Below are 27,690 nucleotides of genomic sequence, written 5' to 3'. Positions count from 1 at the left end.
GATGCAAATCTTTCGACCACTCCTCTCTGCTGCTTCAGAGGCCTGGCCGCACTTTCTAACTCCCGCAGGTGGGGACACACACACACGACAAGATGCAGAATATCTTTGCTTGGACTTTTATTGGAAAATTATTTTACAAAAATTAATCTTCCAAAAAAAAACGACAATTTAAAAAAAAACTTGAAACCTAAAGTTCTACAAAACGAAACTATGTACAAAACATCACTGTACAAGCCCCTGAAACCGTTCTCCCAGGTACCCCTCACTCTCCGCTGTCCCTCCTCTCCCCTACCCCTCTCTCACCCACCAGAGCACCCTCACTCGGCTGAGTGGGGGGGGGGGCAATAGCTTTTCAAAACGTCACGACCCACCCCCCCAAATCCACCACCAATCACCTGGATGAGTTGGGAGCTTGGGACTGAAATTTGCATTGGGGGAAACAGCAGAGAAGAAATTTGTTTGGGGAGGGGGCTGAAACAGACAATTCGCCCCCTCTCTGCACCCCCCCCCGACTTCCCCACCTCACCCCGGGGGGAATTTTGTTCCTTGCGTCTCTGTATTAAAAGTCTTGTGCCCTTTCTTGAGACACAGAAGGGCTTTTCCTGCCTTCGCCCGGGGTGGGGGAGGAAGGGAAGTGGGCGGCGGGGGTGGGGGCGTGGAAAATGACAGCATTTGCCTCCCCTAGTGGCTCAACCGGTAAATGCATCTCGCGGTGTTGGGAGGATGGGAAAGATCCCAGGTTCTAAATCCCAGACCTGCCCACGGGCTCAGTTGGAGCAGAGGGTCGGGGGGGTGGGGGGGGCTGTTTAATCTGCTATCGGCTTCAGTGACCCTCGAGACTAGTGGGGGGGGGGGTGGAGGTGGGAGCAGCAGAGGAAACTTGATCCGGATTCCCCCCCCCCACTCCTCCTGGTCACCTCGGGGCCAAGAATTTTGTGGCCTTCACACAGAATCCGCCAAAGAGAATGGAGGTTTACATGGCTCAGTGTGTCTGCCGGGAGGGGGGAGTGGGGCGGGTGGGGGGGTCGACTCATGCCAGAGAGGGGCCGTAACATCCCAGACCAATGGCCAAGCGACACCCATTGGCACATGCTGAACACGCGCTGCCCGCGTGAACATCCCCGCAATGCAGAGACATGCACCGGCATACCGGGATAGGAGGGTCATTCCTCCCTCTCACGGGACGAGACAAGGTAACCGCAACCCCACCCACCCACCCTCCCTCCATTTTTTTCCTGAAGGCAGCACCTCTTAAAAAAAGGGGAGCAAGGACGCATTGGAAACACAGATTTCACTGTCACTCCCACTGGCCCAGTTTAAAGACAAGAAACCTCTTCCCTCCCTCTTCATTCGCTGAAAACTTCAGCCAGGTCTTTCGAGGATCGAACTAACAAGGACTCGAACCCAAACATCACACAGAAATAAATAGCAGTCTCCAAGCCGGTCTGGAATGGAATAATCCTGAAACATTCAGCTTTCCCTCAGATGGTATTCAGAAGGCAAGGAGACAGGACAGCCAGATCCACCATACTTCCTCCCTGAGGTGGATTGGGGCGGGGGGGCAGGGGGGGTAGACTGATAGCTCATCGACGCAGCAGTTGTACAGCCGCCGCGACTGATTTCTCAAATCCTCTTTCCACACACAGAAAAAAAGATGCTCTGTTTTGACTTGAGCTTCTTTTCAAGGGACGGGTTTAACAGACGCACGCCCCAGGCTGGGGTGGGCAAGGAGGGGGACACAGAGCCACACTGGGGTGGGCAAGGAGGGCGACACAGAGCCACACTCTCCTGCCGGGTACAGGACACCCCGTCAGTCGCAGGCGTCTGTAAAACCGTCCTCAGTGCTTGTCTGAGCGAGGCAGGGTAAGTTTAACCACCCCGCCACACACAAAGCCCCAGCAAAGAAGGGTGAAACTCAACTCGCTTTCGACACGGAGCCTGACATTATTTTTGTCATTTGAATTCCAGTTTTGGTTTCCGTTTTCAGAAACCGTTTTTTTTTTCTCCCCCCCCCCACCCCCTCGAGGTACTAAGCGTGGGTGAGGAACACACACAAACACAACGGAAATTGGGATAGAGGGATTGGTCATCTCTCTCAGGGCGAACGGGTTCCTGAGGGAGCTGGATTCCTCCCCCCTCCCCCCCCATATTGGGAGACAATGTGGGTCCTACAGCGACTTCTGATGGGGAGTCCAAGTTGATGTCCCTGCCCCAGGAGGTCTGCCGCCGCGGCGAGTCCCTGTCTGCATGTGTACAGTACTAGAAAAGTGGTTACACCCCACATTGTAAATCGACAGAACAGTACTTAGTGATCTAACCGCAAGACCGATTATGTAACCGTGGATATCTGCCCCATTGGGGGGAGGTTCTCATCTGCCTTTAGACGCAGATGTGATGGGCAGTGCCAAGACTATCCGGTGGTCTACCAATCCCTCCCTCCCTCCATCCTCCCCCACCACCACCCCATCCCACAGCGAGCACCTCGGCTCTGATTAACGCCCCGATCCTCCTGAACCGAAGGGCGGCGATGCGATTGGTCCTGGTCTCGGGATGCTTGGCAAAGATTCCAGGGTGCTCAAGGTTATTTCAGATTAATGGAAGCATGCCTTTGCTACAGAGCAGCCAGCCTCCCGTAGTAAAGGCTTACAATTTCAACAGCCTCTACCACATGCTGGTCATGCCAAGAAAATCAGCTACATCTCGGTCCTGAATAGACTAGTCATTTGTTTTTTTCTTTGATTTCTCTCTCTCCCGTCGTATCCGTCCAGCGGATGAAAAAGTTCTCGAAGAGGGGCGTTCCAAAAATCCCAACGCTCCCCTCAGGGACTGACCAGCTGCCGAGAGTTCACCTCCACCGAGGCACGGGGAAGATGGCCATGGTATGCATGAAGAAGTTGAGAAATGTCCAGTACCAGACTGGCCAGCGCCTCCGATCCCAGTCCACCACCTGCAAGGTCAAGGAGAACACCAAGGTCACCAAAGAGAATGCTTAAAACAGGGAGGCGATGGCCTCGTGGTATTATCGCTAGACTATTAATCCAGAAACTCAGCTACTGTTCTGGGGACCCGGGTTCGAATCCCGCCACGGCAGATGGTGGAATTTGAATTCAATAAAAAAATCTGGAATTAAGAATCTACTGATGACCATGAAACCATTGTCGGAAAAACCCATCAGGTTCACTAATGTCCCTTTAGGGAAGGAAATCTGCCGCCCTTACCCGGTCTGGCCTACATGTGACTCCAGAGCCACAGCAATGTGGTTGACTCTCAACTGCCCTCCAAGGGCAACTAGGGATGGGCAATAAATGCTGGCCCAGCCAGCGACGCCCATGGCCCATGAATTAATAAAACACTCTTTACAAATCTCTCAACGAGACACAAAGGGAAGGATTTTATGGCCTCGCTCATCCTGAATGGCACAATGATTAGCACTGCTGCCTCACAGCGCCAGGGACCCGGGTTCAGTTCCCGCTTGGGTCACTGTCTGTGTGGAATCTGCACGTCCTCCCCATGTCTGCGTGGGTTTCCTCCCACACTCCAAAAATGTGCAGATTAGGTGGATTAGCCATGATGAATTGCCCTCAGGGAGATTAGCAGGGTAAATATGTGGGGTTACGGGGATAGGGCCTGGGTGTGATCATGGTCGGTGCAGACTCGATGGGTGAACGGCCTCATTCTGCACAGTAGGGATTCTATGATTCTAAATCCTAAAATCCCACCAAGTTCAATGGACCCTTCCATGGTCCGCCCCTCGCCCGCTCCGATTCCTGTGGCAGGCAGGACGGTAAAATTCCAGCCAAAGAGAATAAAAGATTGACACATTCATTGCCAATTTCCAGTTAGGAATCTATGTACATTATGAAAAACCTTGCTATTCCCAAACTTTACATCCTGTGGCCAAGATTCCTGGTTACACCTTTTCCACCATCATTCCTTGTTATCGTCAGTGATTTCCTATTCAGTTTTGCTATGTCAACAGTCACGGCAGTATTTGCGGATTCTGTCTAGCCACTAGGTGTCTCTGCAGGCCCCATTTCCGACTCTACTCTTCCAATTTCATCTTCAATATCACTTTGTTTTGTTTGTGCATCAACTATTTCTGGGCAACGTCAAGGGAAAAGGTTACAAGTTATTACCAAAACATGGAGATGTTGTTAAAATATTCCAGCGGACTCACACTGCCAACATGCACAGATAAATGTTACATTGCCAGCGGAGTGAACACTGTAAATATCAGGTAGTTACTGGGTTTCTTGTTGCCAGGTGACCCCGAGCTAAACCTGTTGCCAGACCAAGTCCATTCACAGTTGAGCTAGCAGATTGTCTGTACATCTTCATCGAGTCTGCACCGACCTCAATCCCACCCAGGCCCTATCTCCATAACCCCACGTTCCTCCTCTTTGTGTCTCGGTCAGAGATTTGCAAAGGCTGTGACTTCTGCTCATGGCCTAGATTAGCCCCTGTCCCAGCAACAGCTCCATTTTAAAATTCTTATTCTCATCTTCCAGTCCCTCCGTGGCTTCACCCCCTCCCTGTCTTTGCAAATTCTTCTATAGGAACATCGGAATTAGGAGCAGAAGTGGGCAAACTTAGCCCTTCGAGCTGCTCCGCCATTCAATCAGATCATGGCTGCCCTCAAATCCACCTCCCTACCTGTTCCCCATATCCCCTTAACCCGTTTTGTATCAGAAATATATCCAGCTCCTTCTTGAAACCATTCAATGATTCAGACTCCACCGCGCGATGGGGCAGCGAGTTCCACAAATTCACCACCCTCTGCGAGAAGTAGTTCCTCCTCATCTCAGTTTTAAATCTACCGCCTCTCGACCTGTACCTGTGACCTCTTGTTCGAGATTGCCCCACACGGGGGAAACATTTGGTCCACGCTTACTTTATCAATCCCTTTTATATCCCTCGATCAAGTCCCCTCTCATCCTTCTGAACTTCCAGCCCTACAACCTGCCAAGATCTCGGCGTTCTTCCAATTCAGGCCGCTTGGGCACTGCCAGTTCTCATCACTTCACCATTGATGGCCATGCCTTCATCAGATAGGGCTATGGGATCTTCCACAGCCACCTGAGGGGCGACATGGAGGCAGCCCCCTCTGGGAGGGTCAGACTGGATTCTGCGCTCAGGTACTGGGAGCGGAGCTCGAATCTACAACTTCCTGACTCAAGAGGAAAGAATGCTTCCCTCCGAGTCAAGGCTGCAAACAGCCTCAGCAGGTTCAGACAGCAACTGTGGAAAGTGTAGGCACCGAACAGCCAGCCTCACTGTATGGTGGCACAGTGGCTAGCACTGCTGCTTCATAGCGCCAGGGACCCGGGTTCGATTCCAGCCTCAGGTCACTGACTGTGCAAACTCCACACATTCTCCCCGTGTCTGCGTGGGTTTCCTCCGGGCGCTCCGGTTTCCTCCCACAGTCCAAAGATGTGTGGGTTAGGTGGATTGGCCACGCTAAATTGCTCCTTATTGTCCAAAAATACATAGGTTAAGGGGATTAGCAGGGTAAATACATGGGTTATGTGGTAGGCCTGTGTAAGGGTTGGTGCAGACTCGATGGGCCGAATGGCCTCCTTCTGCACTGTAGGGATTCTATGACTAAAGGGACAATGGATCATAACCTGATTTAAGTGGGGGTTGAAGGATTTCCCCTCCCCAACCCAGCACACACACATCCCGGACATACTTTCTTCCACCTTCTTCCGTCGGGAAATAGATACAAAAGTCTGAGATCACATACCAGCCAACTCGACTTTTGAATGGACCGACTTTATATTAAGCTGATCTTTCTCTACATCCTAGCTATGACTGTAACACTACATTCTGCACTCTCTCCTTTCCTTCACCCCATGTACTCTATGAACGGTATGCTTTGTCTGTATAGTGCTCAAGAAACAATACTTTTCACTGTGGCGCGGTGGCACAGTGGTTAGCACTGCTGCCTCACAGCGCCAGGGACCCAGATTCGATGCCCAGCTTGGGGATCACCGTGTGCGCAGAATCTGCATGTTCTCCCCGTGTCTGCATGGGTTGCCTCCGAGTGCTCCTGTTTCCTCCCACAGCCCGAAAGACTCGCTGGTTAGTTGCTAAATTCTCCCTCAGTGTACCTGAACAGGCGCCGGAGTGTGACGACTGGGGGGGGGGGGGATTTTCACAGTAACTTCATTGCAGCGTGAATGCAAGCCTAACTTGTGACACTAATAAATAAACTTGTGACAATAATAAATCAAATCAAAAACATGACCCCCCCCAATCTCTTCTCCACCTCCCCTCCACTGGCCATTCCCCAGTAAGTTTGTGATTGTAAGAGAGAAGTCGCAGGAGGAAGCAATATGTATTAGAGTTCGGCACAGTCAGTGACTGTGCCTTTAAGAATCCTTGATTTACACAGCGAGCGGTCGGATGGTGGGGAGGGGAGGAGGTGGAGGAGAGGGGGAGGGGGAGGGCACTCGAGTCCTAAACCGCAGAAGCCTGAAGTCTGGTTTTTTTGCAATGACAATCAATTTGTTTATGAGCAAAAAGGCTGGGCTGAATTGGGCCGGTGCCCGGAGGCAGGCAAGTGGAGAGGGAGTCACGAGACATTGAGGCAGCTGCCCAGTGACTCAGAGGCTAAAAATAAAGCAGTGTATATCGAGAGTTTATACGGAGAACCAGGACTAGAGCAGCGAGAGCAGCAAAGCTAGTCAAATCGCCTCTCAGAGCAGGGGAGGAGGGGGGGATGAGAGGCAGAACGCGCACATTGTCAATAACATGCACTTATTTAGCTCCGTAAAAGATCCCGAGGCATTTTACAGGAGTGTCAAACAGAACGTGACACTGAGCCTCATTTGATTTCATAGAATCCAGAAGGAGACCATTTCGCCCATCGAATCTGCCCCCAACCATAATCCCACCCAGGCCCTATTCCCACAACCCCGTGCATTTATCCTAGCTGGTCCCCCTGACACTAAGTGCAATTGATCACGGCCAATCCACCTAACCAACACATCTTTGGATTGCGGGAGGAAACCGGAACACCCGGAGGAAACCCACGCAGACACGGGGAGAATGTGCCGATCCACACAGTCAGACAGTTACCCAAGCCAGGAATTGAAGCTGGGTCCCTGTGAGGCTGCAGTGCTAACCACTGTGCCACCGTGCTGCCTGGATCATGTATTGGGATACAGTGTAAAGTATTGTTTCTTGCGCGCATACCGTTCATAGAGTACATAGGGGAGAAGGAAAGGAGAGGATGCAGAATATAGTGTTAAGGAGAGTTTAAAGTTAAGTTTGTTTATTACTGTCACAAGTAGGCTGACATTAACACTGTAATGAAGTTACTGTGAAAATCCCCTAGTCGCCACACTCCGGCGCCTGTTCGGGTACACCGAGGGAGAATTTAGCACGGCCAATGCACCATAACCAGCACGTCTTTCGGACTGTGGGAGGAAACTGGAGCACCCGGAGGAAACCCACGCAGACACGGGGAGAATGTGCAGACTCCACACAAACAGTGACCCAAGCCATGAATCGAACCCGGCTCCCTGGCGCTGTGAGGCAGCAGTGCTAACCGCTGTGCCGCCCATATCAGAACAGATAAACAAAAGCTTGGTCAGAGAGGTTAGGTGTTTAAGAGGCGAGATAGAGAGCCAGAGAGACGTAGGCTGTCACTCCGACTGTCGCCCTATCACCCATCTGACCACTCGAGTGGATGTTTACAAGATCCCACGACAACTATCTCAGCGAAGAGTGAAGTCGTCCCCGGTGCCCTGTCCAATATTTATCCCTCAATCAACATCCTGTCGGAATCCTACCGTCCCGCCTGCCGTGGAATCCGAGCAGGCAAGGGGCGGATGGCGGAAATGTCCTTTAACCTCGGGCGGGAATTTCCGGGCTCGCTCAAATCCCGCCCCGCGAAAGCCACCGACCTGGTCCTTATCTTATTACGGATTGCGGAAGCGATGACAATTCCGAAAACACAACTTCAGAACAATACATCATTGCCCCTGAAGCGGTTTGGGTCGTAGAAGGTGCTGGCATAACGCAATCCTTTCTTATTTTCTAGTTTCCTACTGTTTAGCCGCGGGGTTATTAGTCACTGGACGAGCTGATGGCGATTTTCTAACTGGTCTGTCGAGATCCCCTGGTCTTACCAGGAAAGGACACAGAGACACAGTGCCTGTGTTCACCCAACCAGTTTAAGATTTTCAATTCCACTGTCGGAGTCAGTGGTAATGATTCGGTCGCTGGGAAATTCTCTGTTGTGGCTGGAATTGTGTGACGGGACCTGTGCTCCATGAAGCACACAGAACAATACACAAAAGCAAGCCTGTTAAATCATCTTCCGTTTCATTCTCGGATTTCACGAGTGTAGCGAAGGTTTACCAGGCTGACTCTGGGGGTGGCGGGACTGATGTATGAGGAGACATTGACTAGGTTAGGGTTTTTTCACTGGAGTTCAGACGAATGAGGGGGGATCTCATAGAGACTGAAAACTTTCTAACAGGACTGGACAGGGCGGCACGGTAGCACAGTGGTTAGCACTGCTGCTTCACAGCTCCAGGGTCCCGGGTTCGATTCCCGGCTCGGGTCACTGTCTGTGTGGAGTTTGCACATTCTCCTCGTGTCTGTGTGGGTTTCCTCCGGGTGCTCCGGTTTCCTCCCACAGTCCAAAGATGTGCGGGTTAGGTTGATTGGCCAGGTTAAAAAAAAATTGCCCCTTAGAGTCCTGAGATGCGTAGGTTAGAGGGATTAGCGGGTAAAATATGTGGAGGTAGGGTCTGGGTGGGATTGTGGTCGGTGCAGACTCGATGGGCCGAATGGCCTCCTTCTGCACTGTAGGGTTTCTATGATTCTATGACGAGACAGGGTAGATGCAGGGATGTTCCCGATGGCGGAGGAGTCCAGAACCAGGGGTCACAGTTTGAGGATTCGGGGGAGACCATTAAGGACGGAGGTGAGGAGACATTTCTTCACCCGGTGAGCCTGTGGAATTCATTACCACAGGAAGTAGTTGATGCCAAAACATTGAATGTATTCAAGAGGCGGCTGGATATAGCACTTGGGGCGAACGGGATCAAAGGTTATGGGGAGAAAGCAGGATTAGGCTATTGAGTTGGACGATCAGCCATGACGGTGATGAATGGCGGAGCAGGCTCGAAGGGCCGAATGGCCTCCTCCTGCTCCTATCGTCGATGTTTCAATGTCTATGAGACTGTCTAAAGCTCACGCGCAGTTTGTATCTTACATTCCCGATGAGGACTCGGGAATGGAGAACTTGAGAGCACAATCTGGGCTGGAATCTCAGTGTTGCCAGCCCCTGGGGTAAACAGAGACTCCCGTGCTCCTGTTTGGGTTGAACACCAGAACAGAAGGCAAAGGAGCTGGAACCCACTCTGTAGTCCATCAAACCCGCCATGCAATCGGTACCATTATAGATTCCCCACAGTGCAGAAGGAGGCCATTCGGCCCATCGAGCCTGCACCGACCACAACCCCACCCAGGCCCCATCCCCGTAACTCCACATATTTACCCCGCTAATCCCTCTAACCTAAGCATCCCAGGACACTAAGGGTTAATTTAGCATGGCCAATCAACCTAACCCGCACATCTTTGGAGTGCGGGAGGAAACCGGAGCACCCGGAGGAAACCCACGCAGACACGAGGGAGAACGTGCAGACTCCACACAGACAGTGACCCAAGTCGGGAATCAAATCCAGGTCCTTGGCGCTGTGAGGCAGCAGTGACCATAAGACATAGGAGCAGAATTAGGCCACTCGGCCCATCGAGTCTGCTCCGCCATTCAATCATGGCTGATATTATTCTCATCCCCATTCTCCTGCCTTCTCCCCATAACCCCTGATCCCCTTATTAATCAAGAACCTGTCTATCTCTGTCTTAAAGACACTCAATGACCCGGCCTCCACAGCCTTCTGCGGCAAAGAGTTCCACAGATTCACCACTCTCTGGCTGAAGAGATTCCTCCTCATCTCTGTTTTCAAGGATCGTCCCTTTAGCCTGAGGTTGTGCCCACTGTGCTAACCATTGTGCCACCATACCACAGTAAGAAGTTTAACAACACCAGGTTGAAGGGGCTTAAGGCTCCGAAAGCTTGTGTGGCTTTTGCTACCAAATAAACCTGTTGGACTTTAACCTGGTGTTGTTAAACTTCTTACTGTGTTTACCCCAGTCCAACGCCGGCATCTCCACATCGTGACCACCCGTACCACCCCAGGGTCAGGGGGAAGGGGGTGGATAGGTGGGGGGGAGGGGTGTATGCACCCCCTTGTCGATCTGGCAGAAAGCAGAGGGGCATTGAACCCCCCACAGTCCAATAGCTGGCCAACACATACTATGGGAGTTCACACCAGCACTAAGAATGGCCATGTGGGTGGGTGTTCTTGAGGACTGCCCCCTTCTGTCGGAGGAGCGTGGGGGTCATTGGGTGAGGTGCTGGGAAAGCAGAGAGAAAGGAACACAGTACCAAGAATCTGTGTGTTTCAAAGAAAACATTGTGACCCAATGATTTTCTTTAATCCGGAACCACATCCCAAAATAACCCAACTTGTTTTTTTTGGTACATATGGGCTTTTTTAAAAAAATGAAAGTTGCGTCAGAGTTAGAGTTTAGTTGTACTTGTTTTCTCTCTCGGTGCTGCCAGCTACACCATGGGAGCAGCCAGGGAGCTGTTTCCAGGCACCACTTCCCCGTAAAACCTCAGATTTCAAAACAGTGAGGATTTCCCTCATGTCCCTCAGTCACTGAAGTGGTTTGCAGGTGGTTATTCCACCAGGTTACCTCGTGACACCACTCACGAAACCAAAAACCTTTTAGCTTTTGGCTAAAACTGGTGACTAGACTGTGATCTCCCTCACACAGTATCCCTCCCTCTCCCCTCCAATCAGGCTGCGCGTGCAGGCGAACTGTTCCTGGTTCAAAAGGCCATTGGGTCATGGGCAAAGTGAGCTAAAGCAGCTGACACCTAGACACACACAAAGACACACACATGCACGCACACAGATACACACCTAGACAAACACACACGCGTGCGCATACCTAGAATGTGTGTGCACACCTAGACACACGCGTGTGCACACACACACATGTACACACATGTATGCACACATCTGGACACACACAAACCTAGACACACACATATACACACACCTAGACACACAGACACACACACATACACATGTACACACACCTAGGCACACACGCATGCGCACACCTAGACACACACACAAACCTAGACACACATATACACACACACAGACACACATGTACACACACCTAGACACACACGCGTGCGCACACCTAGACACACACACACAAACCTAGACACACATACACACAGACACACACACATACACACATGTACACACACCTAGGCGCACACGCGTGTGCACACCTAGACACACATGTACACACACCTAGACACACACACACACACACATATACACACACCTAGACACACACACATGTACACACACCGAGGCACACACGCGTGTGCACACCTAGACACACATGTACACACACCTAGACACACACATGCGCACACCTAGACACACACACTCACACACCTAGGCACACACACACATACAAAGGCACAGGCACAGATACATACTGTGGCACACATACACAGACACACACATACACACATGTACACACACCTAGACACACACACATGCGCACACCTAGACACACACACACACGTACACACACCTAGGCACACACACACACACACACAGGCTCACAGACAGACAGACATTAAGAACAGGGTGGGGATCCAGTGGACAGCGATCCTCAGGGTAATAGTCCCTTCCTGAGTACAGCAGACACTGTCTGAGCTGCTGGTCCCAGCTGGAATCAGGTAGTTCAGCAAGCTGAGGACTGAGCACACAAACCTGTCTCCCGTTATGTAAGACCTCAGAACATGCCAAAGCGCTTTACTGCCAGTGATGTACTCTCCAAAGCGCGGTCACTGTTGTAACATGGGAAACATGGCAGCCAATGTTTGCACAGCTTGATCCCATAAGACCGTGCCACCCCCTGAGTGTCTCGCTCGGCCATTTCAGAGGGCAGTGGAGAGTCAACCACGTTGCTGTGGCTCTGGAGTCACATGTAGGCCAGACCGGGTAAGGATGGCAGATTTCCTTCCCTAAAGGGCATTAGTGAACCAGATGGGTTTTCCCGACAATCGACAATGGTTTCATGGTCATCAGTAGATTCTTAATTCCAGATATTTTTATTGAAAATAAATTCCACCATCTGCTGTGGCCGGATTCTTACCCAGGCCCTCTCTCCTGCCCTAGCCCCATAACCCCACACATTTCCCCATGGCCAATCCATCTAGAATCACAGAATCCCTACAGTGCAGAAGGAGGCCATTTGGCCCATCGAGCCTGCACTGACCACAATCCCACCCAACCCCTATCCCCACATACTTACCCTGCTAATCCCCCTAAACTACACGTCTTGGGACACTAAGGGGCAATTTAGCATGGCCAATCAACCTAACCCGCACATCTTTGGACTGTGGGAGCAAACCGGAGCACCTGGAGGAAATCCACGCAGACACGGGGAGAACGTGCAAACTCCACACAGTCACCCGAGGCCAGAATTGAACCCGGGTCCCTGGTGCTGTGAGGCAGCAGTGCTAACCATTGTGCCACCGTGCAGCCCGAACCTGGGTCCCCAGAACATTAGCTGAGTTCCTGGATTAATAGCCTAGCAATAATACCACTAGGCCATCGCCACCCCCAAGATCCCAAAGCAGAAGTGAGATGAACAATCAGTGATTACACAATGAATGCTGGCCAGTACATCAGGCAGAATCTTCCTTTAGTTTCAGGTTCAAAGACTTGGGGCAGAATTTTCCCGTCCTTGCTCACCACGGGAATCGTAGTGGATGGGGGGGTGGTGGGTGCGGACCATACAAACGTCATGGTCTAACAGGACTAGACAGGGTAGATGCAGGGAGGATGTTCCCGATGGTGGGGGGAGTCCAGAACCAGGGGTCACAGTCTGAGGATTCGGGGTAGACCATTTAGGACGGAGGTGAGGAGACATTTCTTCACCCAAAGAGTGGTGAGCCTGTGGAATTCATCACCACAGGAAGTAGTTGATGCCAAAATATTGAATGTATTCAAGAGGCGGCTGGATATCGCACTTGGGGTGAACGGGGTCAAAGGTTATGGGGAGAAAGCAGGATTAGGCTATTGAGTTGGACGATCAGCCATGAAAAATGGCAAATGGAGTTTAACCCTGATAAATGTGAGGTGATTCATTTTGGTAGGACTAGTTTAAATGTGGATTACAGGGTCAAAGGTAGGGTTCTGAAGACTGTGGAGGAACAGAGAGATCTTGGGGTCCATATCCACAGATCTCTAAAGGTTGCCACTCAAGTGGATAGAGCTGTGAAGAAGGCCTATAGTGTGTTAGCCTTTATTAACAGGGGGTTGGAGTTTAAGAGCCGTGGGGTTATGCTGCAACTGTACAGGACCTTGGTGAGACCACATTTGGAATATTGTGTGCAGTTCTGGTCACCTCACTATAAGGAGGATGTGGAAGCGCTGGAAAGAGTGCAGAGGAGATTTACCAGGATGCTGCCTGGTTTGGAGGGTAGGTCTTATGGGGAAAGGTTGAGGGAGCTAGGGCTGTTCTCTCTGGAGCTGAGGTGGCTGAGGGGAGACTTAATAGAGGTTTATAAAATGATGAAGGGGATGGATAGAGTGAATGTTCAAAGACTATTTCCTCGGGTGGATGGAGCTATTACAAGGGGGCATAACTACAGGGTTCATGGTGGGAGATACAGGAAGGATATCAGAGGTAGGTTCTTTACGCAGAGAGTGGTTGGGGTGTGGAATGGACTGCCTGCAGTGATAGTGGAGTCAGACACTTTAGGAACATTTAAGCGGTTATTGGATAGGCACATGGAGCACACCAGGATGATAGGGAGTGGGATAGCTTGATCTTGGTTTCAGATAAAGCTCGGCACAACATCGTGGGCCGAAGGGCCGGTTCTGTGCTGTACTGTTCTATGTTCTATGATTGTGATGAATGGCGGAGCAGGATTGAAGGGCCGAATGGCCTCCTCCTATCTTCTATGTTAGGTCCGTTGACCCCAGGTGGAATGTTCCAGTCTTGGGGTGAGCACGGCCAGAAAATCCCACCCTTGAATTCAAGAGTAACAGTGACTGTTGTACAGGACACGGGAGCCTGACGTGTGTGAGCGGAGAGAATCGGGAGAGTTAGCCCTTGGGGAGCCTGCAGCCAAGTTATCCCAAAGATACCGAGTCACTTGAACCATAGCAAAGCTCCTGCGGTCTGATCCTTGCCTCCTGATCCTGTCACCAGTGGGAATGATAGCGGGGAAAGACCGAGAGGTGAACTCACCCTCTCCATGTGATGAGTGTGCAGCTGGTCTGCCATCTGCCGGAGTTGGATCCCAATCTGTCTGATGATGGCCTCATCATCTCCCGTCTCCTGATGGACGATTCTGTCTCGCGTTGTGAGCGGTGAGCCAATGGCCTCATCCGACATGGCGGGCTGAATCTGCCGAGACCCACCTGGAAATATTTCGACAAGAGCGTCAGAACGGCGGCAAACGGTGTCACCAATGACCAACCAGCACACATTGTCCCCCCCCCCCTCACCTTTTCACTGTCCACTGTAAGAAATGGCACAATTCAACAACAACTTGCATTTACATAGCACACTGAACATTGTGTAACATCTCGAGGCATTTCATAGAATCCCTACAGTACAGAAGGAGGCCATTCGGCCCTTTGTGTCTGCACCGACCACAATCCCACCCAGGCCCTATTCCCGCACATTTAGCCCGCTGATCCACCTGACACCAGGGTCAATTTAGCATGACCAATCCTCCTAACCCGCACATCTTTGGACTGTGGGAGGAAACCGGGAACACCCGGAGGAAACCCACGCAGTCACGGGGAGAATGTGCAAACTCCAGACAGGCCGGAATTGAACCCAGGTCCCTGGCGCTGTGAGGCAGCAGTGCTGACCACTGTGCCGCCGTGCCAAATAGAATTCAACACTGTAAGCTCAGCGAGATATCAGGACAGGTGACCAGAGGCTTGGGTCAAAGAGGCAGGCTTTAAGGAGCATTGTAAAGAGAGAGAGACAGAGAGGTTTAAAGAGGGAGTTCCAGAGTTTAGGGCCCAGGCAGCTAGAGACATGGCCACCAATGGTGGAACGGTTAAAATCTGGACGCGCACGAGATCAGAATTAGATGTGCGCAGATATCTCAGAGGGGGCTGCAGGAGATTACAGAGATCGGGAGGTGTGAGAACCTGGAGGATTATTTTTTATTCATTCGTGGGACATGGGCATCACTGACTGGCCAGCATTTATTACCCACCTCTAACTATGACATTCTGCACCCTCTCCTTTCCTTCTCCCCCGAACCCAGGTCCCGAGAACATTAGCTGAGTTTCTGGATTAATAGTCTAGCGATAATGCCACTAGGATGAGAATTTTAATTTGAGCCCAATGATATCCCTCAATTCTGTGCATTTTACTTTAAAGAGATGGCGCAAACAGATATCGTGGCCAGGATTTTCCAGCCACACTCGCCCTGAAGTGGGGAAATCCCGGCGAGGTCAACAGACCATTGCATGATCCGTGTCCCGCCCGTTACGATTCCCGTGGCGGGCTGCACGGGAAAATTCCGCAGCATGTCTCTGAACATGTCAATGGACACTGGGAATGAGCTATCTGGCCTTAACCTGATACCGCCAGTCGCAAAGATTGCAAAATAAGCGGTGTGACTCAAGCACAAATCCCCTTCTATTGAGCTCACACTCGTCTCCGAGTCAGAAGGACATGGGTTCAAGTCCTACTGGAGGGACTTTCAACATAACATTCACTCCTAAGCGCGGTGGTCAGGAGGTACTGCACTGTTAGAGGTGTCGGTTTTTCAGATGTTAAACTGAGGCCCTCTCAGGTGCAAGTAAACAGCCCTGGGGCAACTATTTCACACGGCGGAACTTCTCCGTGAGGTCCTGGCCAATATTTATCCCCCAAGACAATACTTTATACAGATTATCTGGTCATCTTAAAGTTCTGGCGGCATTTGGCAGGTTGTGAAAGGCTCTACTCTGGGATAAAAGCAAATTACTGCCGATGCTGGAATCTGAAACCAAGAAAAAACGCTGGAAAATCTCAGCAGGTCTGACAGCATCTGCAAGGAGAGAGAAGAGCTGACGTTTCAAGTCCAGATGTCAAAGCTTTGACAAAGGATGGTTGGGGCTCGAAACGTCAGCTCTTTCCTCTCCTTACAGATGCTGCCTGACCTGCTGAGATTTTCCAGCGTTTTCTCTTTTGGTTTCAGATTCCAGCATCCCACGGTAATTTGCTTTTAGTTTAGCCATGACAGGTTGTCACATTTTATCCGACCTGATACCAGGACCCGAGACTGATCACATGCAAATGGCCTATTTACCGACTCATTTCGTGAGCCGTTGCTTGGTTGGGCCATAGACTTCCCCTCCATCTGTGGTCATTGTTCTCGGAGTTCCTGTTGACTGAAGCTTGCACGGATCAAACTGGCTGAGTGTCACTGAGTGCATCCTGTCCAGGAACGCCTTGGAAAGGAGCCAGTGGACGAACCCTCTCACCAGCCAAGCCTTTGATTAGCAACCTGTCCTTTCTGAGGCTGCACCAATCTATTATTTTCCCCTTTGCTCTCAATCTGGCCAACCTGACTTCTTTTGCTGACAACACCTTTCATTCAAAGGTCCAGTTCAATGTTTCCGAATCTTTCGATCGCGGGTAAGTTATCGACCGGCACAAGGATTGCCACCTGTTTCTGAAGGCTCCAAAAGCGGCTGGTGTTGGTGGGAATTGTGGGGGAGGTTGTGGTGGGCAAGGCACAGGGTAATTTCCTGACATTTTGATAAAAGTTGTTGGCCAAAAGCTCTTGAGTGACGATATGTTCTGTGCATTGTGGGACATGTTCAAAGTAGAGCCAAGAACGAGAGACTTGCATTTCTGAAGCGCCTGGGACAAAGCACTTCATCGAATCCCGAGAGTGCAGAAGGAGGCCATTCGGCCTATTGAGAATGCACTGACTCTCCAACAAAGTCCAGGCCCACACCCCCACCCTATCCCCATAACCCCGTGCATTTACCCCGCTATTCTCCCTAATCTACACATCTTGGAACACCAAGGGGCAATTTAACCTGGCCAATCCGTCTAACCTGCACAACTTTGCACACTAAGGGTAATTTAGCACAGCCAATCCACCTAACCTTCACATCTTTGCAGTGTGGGAGGAAGCTGGAGCTACCGGAGGAAACCCGTGCAGACACGGGGAGAATGTGCAAACTCCACATAAACCTTTATAATGTGGCCAATTGGCACACAGCAAAGGTTTCCTCCGGGTGCTCCGGTTTCCTCCCACACGCCAAAGATGTGCAGGTTAGGGGGATTGGCCATGCTCAATTGCCCCTTAGTGTCCAAAGATGTGCAGGTTAGGGAGATTGGCCATGCTAAATTGCCCCTTAGTGTCCAAGATGTGTAGGTTCGGCGGGGTTAGTGCAGTAAATATAGAGATCATAGAATCCTACAGTGCAGAAAGAGGCCATTCGGCCCATCGAGTCTGCACCAACCACAATCCCACCCAGGCCCTATCCACATATCCCTACATATTTACCCACTAACTCCTCTAACCTATGCATCCCAGGACACTAAGGGGCAATTTAGAATGGCCAATCAACCTAGCCCGCACATCTTTGGACTGTGGGAGGAAACCGGAGCACCCGGAGGAAACCCACGCAGACACGAGGAGAATGTGCAAACTCCACACAGACAGCGACCCGAGCCGGGATTCGAACCCAGGTCCCTGGAGCTGTGAAGCAGCAGTGCTAACCACTGTGCTACTGTGCCGCCCAATATGTGAGGTTAAGGGGATTGGGCCTGGGTACGATGCTCTGACAGAGATCAGTGCAGACTCGATGGGCTGAATACCCTCCTTCTGCACTTTAGGGATTGCATGAAAGCGAGATTCCACAAAAAAGGGATGGTGGGGAGCACTGGCCAGGGATATTTTGACTTCCGGTGCTGGGTGAGGAGGTGGAGGGTCCCTGACGCGCTTGCTGGGGGTTGGATGACAATGGATCAGATCTGGCCATGCGGCAACTCATTCCATGGGCACGCATTTCCAAACCAGTCCCGAGGCGATGATTATGGAGACCAGCACAGGACCAGTGCAACCCGACCCTAGGGCAGCTGCTGACTTCAAACGTGAGGTTCGCCTGTCTGTACAGAATCTGCACAGCAACTTGAAAAGCGGCAAATGTCTCCGCTCCTGTGACTGAGGAGACAGATTTTCCCTCGGGACTTGTGAACTCCTGCCCCGTCCCCTCTACCCCGAGATGCCTGACCTGAGATGTTATAACCATCAGGAAAGGCTTAGCGGGCCGGTGCTCCTTTGTCTGGAAAATGGAAATGCCAGGGAGGGGGGTGACTTGGTAGGGACTTTCAGGAGTATGAAAGCGTTCGACAGGGGAGACCGAGAGAAAATGTTTCCCCTTGTGGGCGAGACCAGAACTAGGTGTCAAAAATATCAGATAACGACTAATAAATCCAATAGGGAATTCAGAAAAAAAAAACTTTTGAATCCCTATGGTGGCAGAAGGAGGCCATTTGGCCCATCGCTTCTGCACCAACTCTCTAACAGAGCAACTCTGCCAGGCCCCACAGCCTGCCCCATCTCCGTAACCCCATGCACTTACCCCACTAATCCCTCCCCCCCACAAACCTTCATATCTTGGGACACTAAAGGACAATTTAGCATGGCCAATCCGCCTAACCTGCACATTTTTGGACACTAAGGGGCAATTTAACATGGCTAATCCACCGAACCTGCACATCTTTGGACACTAAGCGGCAATTTGGCATGGCCAATCCACCTAACCTACACATCTTGGGTCACTAAGGGACAATTTAGCATGGCCAATCTGCCTAACCTGCACATCTTTGGACGCGAAGGGGCAATTTAGCATGGCCAATCCACCTAACCTGCATATCTTTGGACCCTAAGGGGCAATTTAACATGGCCAACCCACCTAACCTACACATCTTGGGTCACTGAGGGACAATTTAGCATGGCCAATCTGCTTAACCTACGCATCTTGGGTCACTAAGGGACAATTTAGCATGGCCAATCCCCCTAACCTGCACATCTTTGGACTGTGGGAGGAAACCGGAGCACCCGGAGGAAACCCACGCAGACACGGGGAGGATGTGCAAACTCTGCACAGACAGTGACCCGTGGCCGGAATTGAACCCAGGTCCCCAGCGCTGTGAGGCAGCAGCACTAACCGACTGTGCCAGAGAGCAGTGAGAGTTATTCATTAGTGTCACAAGTTGGCTTACATTATGGAACTAACTGGAGTGGTTGAGAGCAATGGTATCAGTCGGGGAAGCTGGACAAACATGTGATGGAGAAAGGAATAGAGGGATCTGGTGATAGGGTGAGGCGGGAGAAGGCCTCATGTGAAGCGTTAACCTCAACACAGGTGGGCTGCCTGAATGGCGTGTTTCTGTCGCTCTGTAAGAATCGAAATGCTTCAGTGGGAGACTGTCACAAGGGATCTCGTATCCCACCACTTCCTGAAAGATGCACAGCATGCGCCCCTTCAGAGAGGGGAATTTTCTACATGGTATTCTCAGCTGAAGTTGTAAAATCCTGACATCCCGTTGCAGTCGCAGGGTCCCTTTAAGAATGCTCTTTGCCGGCTGAATATTTAAAGTGAAACCAACCCCGCCACCCTGTACCTCAAACTAAACACATGAGCTGAGGTTATTCTTACTACACGAACCCTGCATGGGAGGCAAAGATTACACAAAACACACCAGAGAGCATCTGTACGCTTTCCAATACCCTCTCTCCCCCCCCCCCCCAAATACTCTCACTCTGCACTTGTCCCAGCTTTAGACAGTTGGAAAAATCGAATCAAAGATCGCTGCTAGCTTGGTGAACTAGGTGGGGCATCACAGTTGATCCTGTCCTCCAGTTAAATGCCAAATCTTTCTTCCAAGCTCTTGGGGCTAAAGGGATCAAGGGTTCTGAGGGGAAGGGGGGGAATCAGGATATAGAATTTGATGATCAGCCATGATCAAAATGAGTAGCAGAGCAGGCTCGAAGGGCCGAATGGCCTCCTCCTGCTTCTAGTTTCTATGTTTCACCTCACTTTGAAAAATCATAGAATCCCTACAGTGCAGAAGGAGGCCATCCGGCCCATCGAGTCTGCACCGACAACAATCCCACCCAGGACCTAACCCCGCAACCCCATGTATTTACCCCAGTAATCCCTCTAACCTACACATCCCGGGACACTAAGGGGCAAGTTAGCACAGCCAATACACCTCACATCTTTGGAGTGCGGGGAGGAAACCGGAGCACCCGGAGGAAACCCACGCAGACACGGAGAGAACGTGCAGACGCCACACAGACAGTGACCCGAGGCCGGAATTGAACCTGGGTCCCTGGCACCGTGTGGCAGCAGTGAGCCACTGTGCCACCCCAGTGTAATCTCATGCCAGCTTACCTTAAGCGCCAGTGTTAATAAGGCTGCATTTTTGAAACTGCTTGTTTTGTTAATAATATTCGGGGAGGAGAGAGGGGCATGTCTGAACTTGTCTACCAAGCTACATGACAGCGCAGACCAACCAAGCGCCACCTATTGATTTCTGACTTCTACTTTCTCTCCTGAAGGGACCCCACACGCGTCAGCCAGCAGACCCTCAGGAACAGTCACCGTTCAGGCGCAAACCAAGGACTTGAGGGCCAGTGGGCTGATCGGCTATGGGAGGCATTGCAACCAGAAGAGCTAAAAGGTACGGCTGGATCCCCTTGGGCGGTGCTCAAGCCCACCACTTCGCCCCTTCAGTGTGGACTGGGACAGCTGGACTACACGGTCACTGGTTCGATTCCCAGACTCTCCCACGCCATCTGTTCTGGGCAATCAGATCATCACAACTTATAACAGGATTAGACAGGGTAGATTCAGGAAGAATGTTCCCGATGGTGGGGGAGCCCAGAACTAGGGGTCATAGTTTGAGGATAAGGGGCAAACCTTTTAGGACTGAGGTGTGGAGAAATTTCAGCCTCGAATGACTGTCTGTGTGGAGTTTGCACCTTCTCCCCGTGTCTGCATGGGTTTCCTCCGGGTGCTCCGGTTTCCTCCCACACTCCAAAGATGAGCGAGTTAGGTGGATTGGCCGTGCTAAATTGTCCACAAGTGTCAGGGAGATTAGTAGGGTAAATATGTGGGATTACGGGAATAGGGCCTGGTTGGGATGTGGTCTGTACAGACTCGATGGGTCGAATGGCCTCCTTCTGCACTGTAGGGATTCTATTAAGAAATTTCTTCAGCCAGAGGGTGGTGAATGTGTGGAATTCACTACCACAGAAAGTAGTTGAGGCCAAAACATTGTGTGATTTCAAGAAGAAATTATGATGCAGAGTTGCCGGCGTTGGACTGGGGTAAGCACAGTAAGAGGTCTCACAACACCAGGTTAAAGTCCAACAGGTTTATTTGGTAGCACAAGCTTTTGGAGCGCTGCCCCTTCATCACTCACCTGGTGAAGGAGCAGCACTCCGAAAGCTCATGATTCCAAATAAACCTGTTGGACTTTAACCTGCTGTTTTAAGAAGAAATTAGATATAACTCTTGGGGCTAAAGGGATCAAGGGGTATGTGCGGGGGGGCGGGGGGGGGCAGGTGGGATCAGAATTTTGAATTTGATGATCAGCCATGATTAAATTGAATGGCAGAGCAGGCTCGAAGGGCCGAATGGCCTCCTCCTGCTTCTAGTTTCTAACTGGAATTGGAAGGGGGAAGAATGGGCCAAGGTTTGTGCCCTCCAGTGAAGCCTGCTGTAAAGGTGCGGGCACTGGCAGAGAGTCAGACCCGGCGACCCATTCACACCCGAGTAGCTGGGCTCACTGACAACATTCCTCGCAATTCCAGCAAAATTCATATTCCTGTTTCCTCCTCCCCCGGGAATGGGTGGCAGTCGGGGGGGAGGGGGACCATCTCACATTTGGTGTACAGAACATAAGATTATAACATAATTTCTCAGGAGACTAAAGAAATTTGGCATGTCAGCGGCGACTCTCACCAACTTTTACAGATGCACCATAGAAAACATTCTTTCTGGTTGTATCACAGCTTGGTATGGGCTCCTGCTCTGCCCAAGACCACAAGAAACTACAAAAGGATCGTGAATGTAGCCCAATCCATCACGCAAACCAGCCTCCCATCCATTGACTCTGTCTACACTTCCCGCTGCCGTGGAAAAGCAGCCAGCATAATTAAGGACCCCATGCACCCCGGACATTCTCTCTTCCACCTTCTTCCGTCGGGAAAAAGATACAAAAGTCTGAGGTCACGCACCAATGGACTCAAGGACAGCTTCTTCCCTGCTGCTGTCAGATTTTTGAATGGACCTACCTTGCATTAAGTTGATCTTTCTCTACACCCTAGCTATGACACTACATTCTGTACTCTGTCCTTTCCTTCTCTATGAACAGTATGTTTTGCCTGTATAGCGCGCAAGAAACAATACTTTTCACTGTATGTTAATACATCTGACAATAATAAAGCAAATCAAATCAAAATAAGTCATCTCCAGCACATCACCTGGCTGGCTGTTCAAGGAGCGAGACAAGACTTTGGTGGCTATTCGACTGCAGGAGGAATCACAGCCTCCCGCGGTTAAACAGCCGGGGTCACAGAAGAGGAAGGGCAGCCACGTGGCACCAATCAACCGGGGACAACAGAGCCTGCAGAACCGCCCCTCCCCGGCCCTGCAGCCTGAGGGGCGGCAAGACTACAGGGCACCGGTGAGGGGGTGTAACATTACCGGAAATCTTACCGGGAAGCGGGCTGTCGTTCGCGGCGTTCCTCCCACACGTGAGCTGCCCCCTGCAGCCCGGGGTTGGCGCCGAGCGATTGCAGTATTCCCCCTGGTTCCTGAAGGAATGGGCGCGAGGCAGGGATAAAGACGGGTACTGAGCCGCGGAGATGGCAGTGCAGTTGGCGAGATTGGATTGGACTTCCCTCGGGATGTGTTCCTGGACGTGCGGCTCAGATGGGCTTCCGTCATCGAATGGCTTGGCCATGTTGCAAACCAACCTGGTGGGAAAACAAGAGTTACGGGTGAACACCAGGCCGGATAGAAAGTTCTGCATTTGTATAACGCCCGACACAACCAACAGAGGCCCCAAAACTCTTTACTTCTTTTGAATTGTTGAAACGTGGGTGATACAGTGACCAATTTGTAGCCAGCAACGTGAGAATGAGCAGACCGTCTGTCTGGTGGTGTTGGTTGGGGGGTAGAGACAGGATGAGCAGGGGGCAGCTGTTCCCCTTGGAGGAGGGGGCGGCACGGTGGCACAGGGGTAAATGGATGGGGCTAACCAGGGCTGCGATGTCCCCCAAAGAATGAGGGGGGGGCCTTATAGAAACATGTAAGATTATGAAGGGAATAGATAAGATAGAAGCAGGGAGGTTGTTTCCACTGGGTAGGTGAAATTGAACTAGGGGGCATGGCCTCAAATTAAGAGGGGAAAAGATTTAGGACTGAGTTGAGGAGGAACTTCCTCACACAAAGGGTTGTGAATCTGTGGAATTCCCTGCCCAGTGAAGCAGTTGAAGCTACCTCACTGAATGTTTTCAAGGCAAGGATAGATAGCTTATTGAACAGTAAAGGAATTCAGGGTTATGGTGAGCGGGTGGGTCAGTGGAGCTGAGTCCCTTAAAAGATCAGCCATGATCTTATTGAATGGTGGAGCAGGCTCGAGGGGCCAGATGGCCGACTGATGCACTATCAATCAAGCAAAGACTGGTTTGTATGCAAGAACAAATAGGCTTTTATTAGCAAAAGACTTGGAGCGCACCCATGCCGATGAACTGGTCCAGAGACTGAGGCAGGGGGTGGGGAGCAGTCACCTTCATACCTGGACCAGGGGGAGAGGAGTCCCGGGCAGGGCCGGCAGGGGCATGTCCAAGCATGTCACACACACACACAGGCAAATAGGCTAACACTGGTTTACCACACCTACTCCTGCTCCTCGTTCTTATAGTCGAACAGCCAGCAGACAATGTTTGAATTAGGAGCAGGAGTAGGCCACTCGGCCCCTCAAGCCTGCAGTGCCTTTCTAATAAGATCATGGCTGATCTGACTGCAACCACGGCAACTGCACATTCCCGCCTCGCCACCGCCCCCCCCCCCCCCCCCCCCACCGCCCCGATAGCCTTTCACCACCCTCTACACCCCCTCCTGCTTCCTCCCCCCCTGCCTCCCGCCGACTATCAGGAATCTACGCAACTCTGCTTAACAAATGGTGAAAGACTCTGCCTCCACCGGCTACTGGGGAAAAGGGTTCCAGAGACTCGCTATACTTGGAGAGAAAAACAATTCTCCTCATCTTTCTCTTAAGAGTGGCTCCCTAGGGTCACGACAGGAATGACAGGTATGGGTGCTGGGGGGTGGGGTGGGGGAGATATGGGCAGCAGCTGCTGCGGCGAGGAACTAGGGTCACTGTTTAAAAATAAGGGCTCGCTCATTTAACACAGGGAGGAGGAGAGTTTGTTTTCTTTACAAGCGTAGTGAGCCTCTGGAACTCAGGCAGGGGAAACAGAGTCATAGGATCCCTACAGTGCAGAAGGAGGCCATTCAGCCCATCAAGCCTGCACCGACAACAATCCCACCCAGACCCTATCCCCGTAACCCCACAATCAAGATTATGAAGTTTATTTATTTATTAGTGCCACAAGTAGGCTGACATTAACACTGCAATGAAGTTACTGTGAAAATCCTCTAGTCGCTACACACCGACGCCTGTTCGGGTTACACTGAGGGAGAATTTAGCACGGCCAATGCACTCTAACCAGCACGTCTTTCAGACTGTGGGAGGAAGCCGGAGCACCCGGAGGAAACCCACGCAGACACGGGGAGAGCGTGCAGACTCCGCACAGACAGGAACCTGGGTCCCTGGCACTGCGAGGCAGCAGTGCTAACCACTGTGCCACCCCTGTTTGAATATTTTTCCAGGCAGGGCAATGTAGATTCGTGATTAACGAGGGGGAGTTAAAGGTTGTTGGGGATCAGCAGGAATGTGGGGTAATTGAGGTTACAGTTAGATCAGCCATGATCTTATTGAATGGTGCAGCAGACTGGAGGGGCCGAGTGGCCTTACTCCCGCTCCTAATTCGCATGTAGAGCTCAGGCGAAACAAGAAGCAGAGTGGGAAGGTAGTCATAGAATCCCGACGATGCAGAATTTTGATTTGATTTATTATTGCCACATGTATTGGCATAAAGTGAAAAGTATTGTTTCTTGCGCCCTATACAGACAAAGCATACCATTCATAGAGAAGGAAAGGAGAGTGTGCAGAATGTAGTGTTACAGTCATAGCTAGGGTGTAGAGGAAGATCAACTTAATGGTCAAAAGTCTGACAGCAGCAGGGAAGAAGCTGTTCTTGAGTCGGTTGGTACGTGACCTCAGACTTTTGTATCTTTTTCCCGACGGAAGATGGTATGTCATTCGGCACATTGGGCCTACACTAACCACAGTCCCACCCCGGCCCTTTACTGTAACCCCACGTATTTACCCTGCTAATCCCCCGACACTAAGGGGCAATTTAGCACGGCCAATCCACCTAACCTACACAGCTTTGGACACAAAAGGACAAGTTAGCCTGGACAATCCACCTAACCTGCACATCTTTGGACACTAAGGGACAATTTAGCATGGCCAATCCACCTAACCTGGGAGGAAACCGGGGCACCCGGAGGAAACCCACACAGACACGGGGCGGGGAGGGGAACATGCAAAGTCCGCAGACAGTCACCCCCAGGCCGGAATCGAACCCGGGTCCCTGGCAGCCTGAGGCAGCAGTGCTGACCCACTGTGCCAGTAGTGGTGGAAAAGATTCTAATAACACATAGGATTGTCTTGACATGTCCCATGCAGATGCAGAGGGGGCCCACAAGGAGCCGCTGCTGAGTCTCCCTCCCCCCGGTTGCGGATTGTTTGCAAACAAACACCACATGTTTGCAGCGAAAGGCTGGGGAACATTTAAAGCGACACTGCCCTTCAAACTGCAACACGCGCATTTCATTAAAAATGCCAACACCTTTCGACTCGAGGTGCCAAGCCGTGATGTTTCCACTACGTTTCTGACCGGCTTACCCCTTGAAAATAAATTGCATTAGACAATGGAAAATCAATTCGAAGGGATTCATCAGGGTGACAGGACGGAACAACTCATTCAAACCCAACTTTTTTTTAAAAAACAGCAAAGCCCGTGGAAAGCACGTCCCAAACTGAAGACATTCCGCAATGATTGAATCTCGACGTTTGTAACCAATTTAAAACATGCACGGGGGAAAAAAATATATATACAAACATTTAAAAGGTGCATCTCAAAATAGGACATTGTCGCTTTAAACCCCAGATTCTCAGACAAGGGACATGATGTGACATGTCTGGGCTGTTATAATAACACTCGGAGAGAGATATCATTTAATCTGAAACTTCAAAAGCTGTGACTCTGTCTACAAATTCCTAGTTCTTATTGCACCAAAGGCGATTACAATTTAAGATTAGCATCAATCACATTCCCCGTCCCAATTAAAAAATTAAATAGTCAGATTGCTTTTCCAATAAGCAGGGGAACACATTTCTGAAATCAATCGTTTTAATTTCCCTATCCATTGTTTCCCATCTGACATTGAATGTAGTTTTCCGAGGAATTAAGCAATAAGATATATTTATTAATCTGGAATAAATCGGTACTTTGAACCCCTTAATCCAGAGATAACACCGCATTCCCACTGTCTGTGGAGGCGAGAACACATCGCTGGTCGATTGCAGTGCTGTTAGTATATATCTATATTTTTTTCATTCTATCTTAAATATTGAACCTCTCAGGCGCTGTCGAAACTCACCTCTGATGGGTTTCGATGCTGTTTTTTTCTTTTAAAAATAACTCAAAATGTCATTGTCCAGGACAGCTTGTTTTTCATCCGTCACCTGTCACAGAGAGAAGGGGGGAATAAACAAGAGATTTAGATTCTAATCCGTTCATTACAGAGAACAACATTCACTATTACTGTTATTTCCAAGAGCTACCGCTTGAAACTTACCAGCAAAGAAACATCAATGGGACAAGGGGAAGGAGGGGGCGGGGGGATCCTTATTTTCTGGGGATGGTGTGTCTGTATGTATTTTTTGTTTGTTTTAATCCTCTCTCTGAGCGTCGATGTGATGGACTGAGTCACTCAGTGCCAAACAGTACAAACTGAATTCGCGGCTACTCTTCCCATTATCACACCCCCTCTCGCCTGACGTAAACTCCCCGTCGAACAAGTCAGGACTTGTTGCGATGTGGAGATTCCCCTCTTAAAGGGGCAGAGTCCCTCCTCTCCCTCCCCACCACCTCCAAGCACAGCCCACCCACGCACCCACCCACGCTGCTCAACCCACGCTTTACCCTTGATGTTGGGGCAACCTCAGCACAGTGCTGGTGCATCCCAGAGCAGGGGGAGGTGGGTGACACAGAACCCCCTCCCCTCCTCCCCCACAGACACACACCCTCTGAAATCTGCCTTACCCCCACTGGGGGCATGTGGATGGACACCCCCGCCGCCTCCCCTCAATCACTGC

At 50.9% G+C, this 27,690-nt stretch overlaps 1 protein-coding gene across 1 annotated transcript; it reads right to left on the bottom strand.

Annotated features, from left to right (window-relative positions):
• Nucleotides 1–996: 996 nt before the first annotated feature.
• Nucleotides 997–27,385, bottom strand: LOC144511474 (uncharacterized). The gene is made up of 5 exons (XM_078241862.1): nucleotides 27,171–27,385; nucleotides 26,973–27,057; nucleotides 22,893–23,152; nucleotides 14,380–14,552; nucleotides 997–2,947 (listed from the first exon to the last, which is right to left on the bottom strand). The coding sequence occupies exons 3-5, from the start codon at nucleotides 23,137–23,139 to the stop codon at nucleotides 2,846–2,848; spliced, it is 522 nt and encodes a 173-aa protein (XP_078097988.1). The 5' UTR covers nucleotides 23,140–23,152; nucleotides 26,973–27,057; nucleotides 27,171–27,385; the 3' UTR covers nucleotides 997–2,845.
• Nucleotides 27,386–27,690: the final 305 nt, after the last annotated feature.

Source organism: Mustelus asterias, chromosome 24, assembly GCF_964213995.1.
Source record: "Mustelus asterias chromosome 24, sMusAst1.hap1.1, whole genome shotgun sequence".
Lineage (NCBI taxonomy): Eukaryota > Metazoa > Chordata > Chondrichthyes > Carcharhiniformes > Triakidae > Mustelus > Mustelus asterias.
Note: the sequence above shows the minus strand (reverse complement) of the source record. Positions and strands in the feature narration are given on the sequence as shown.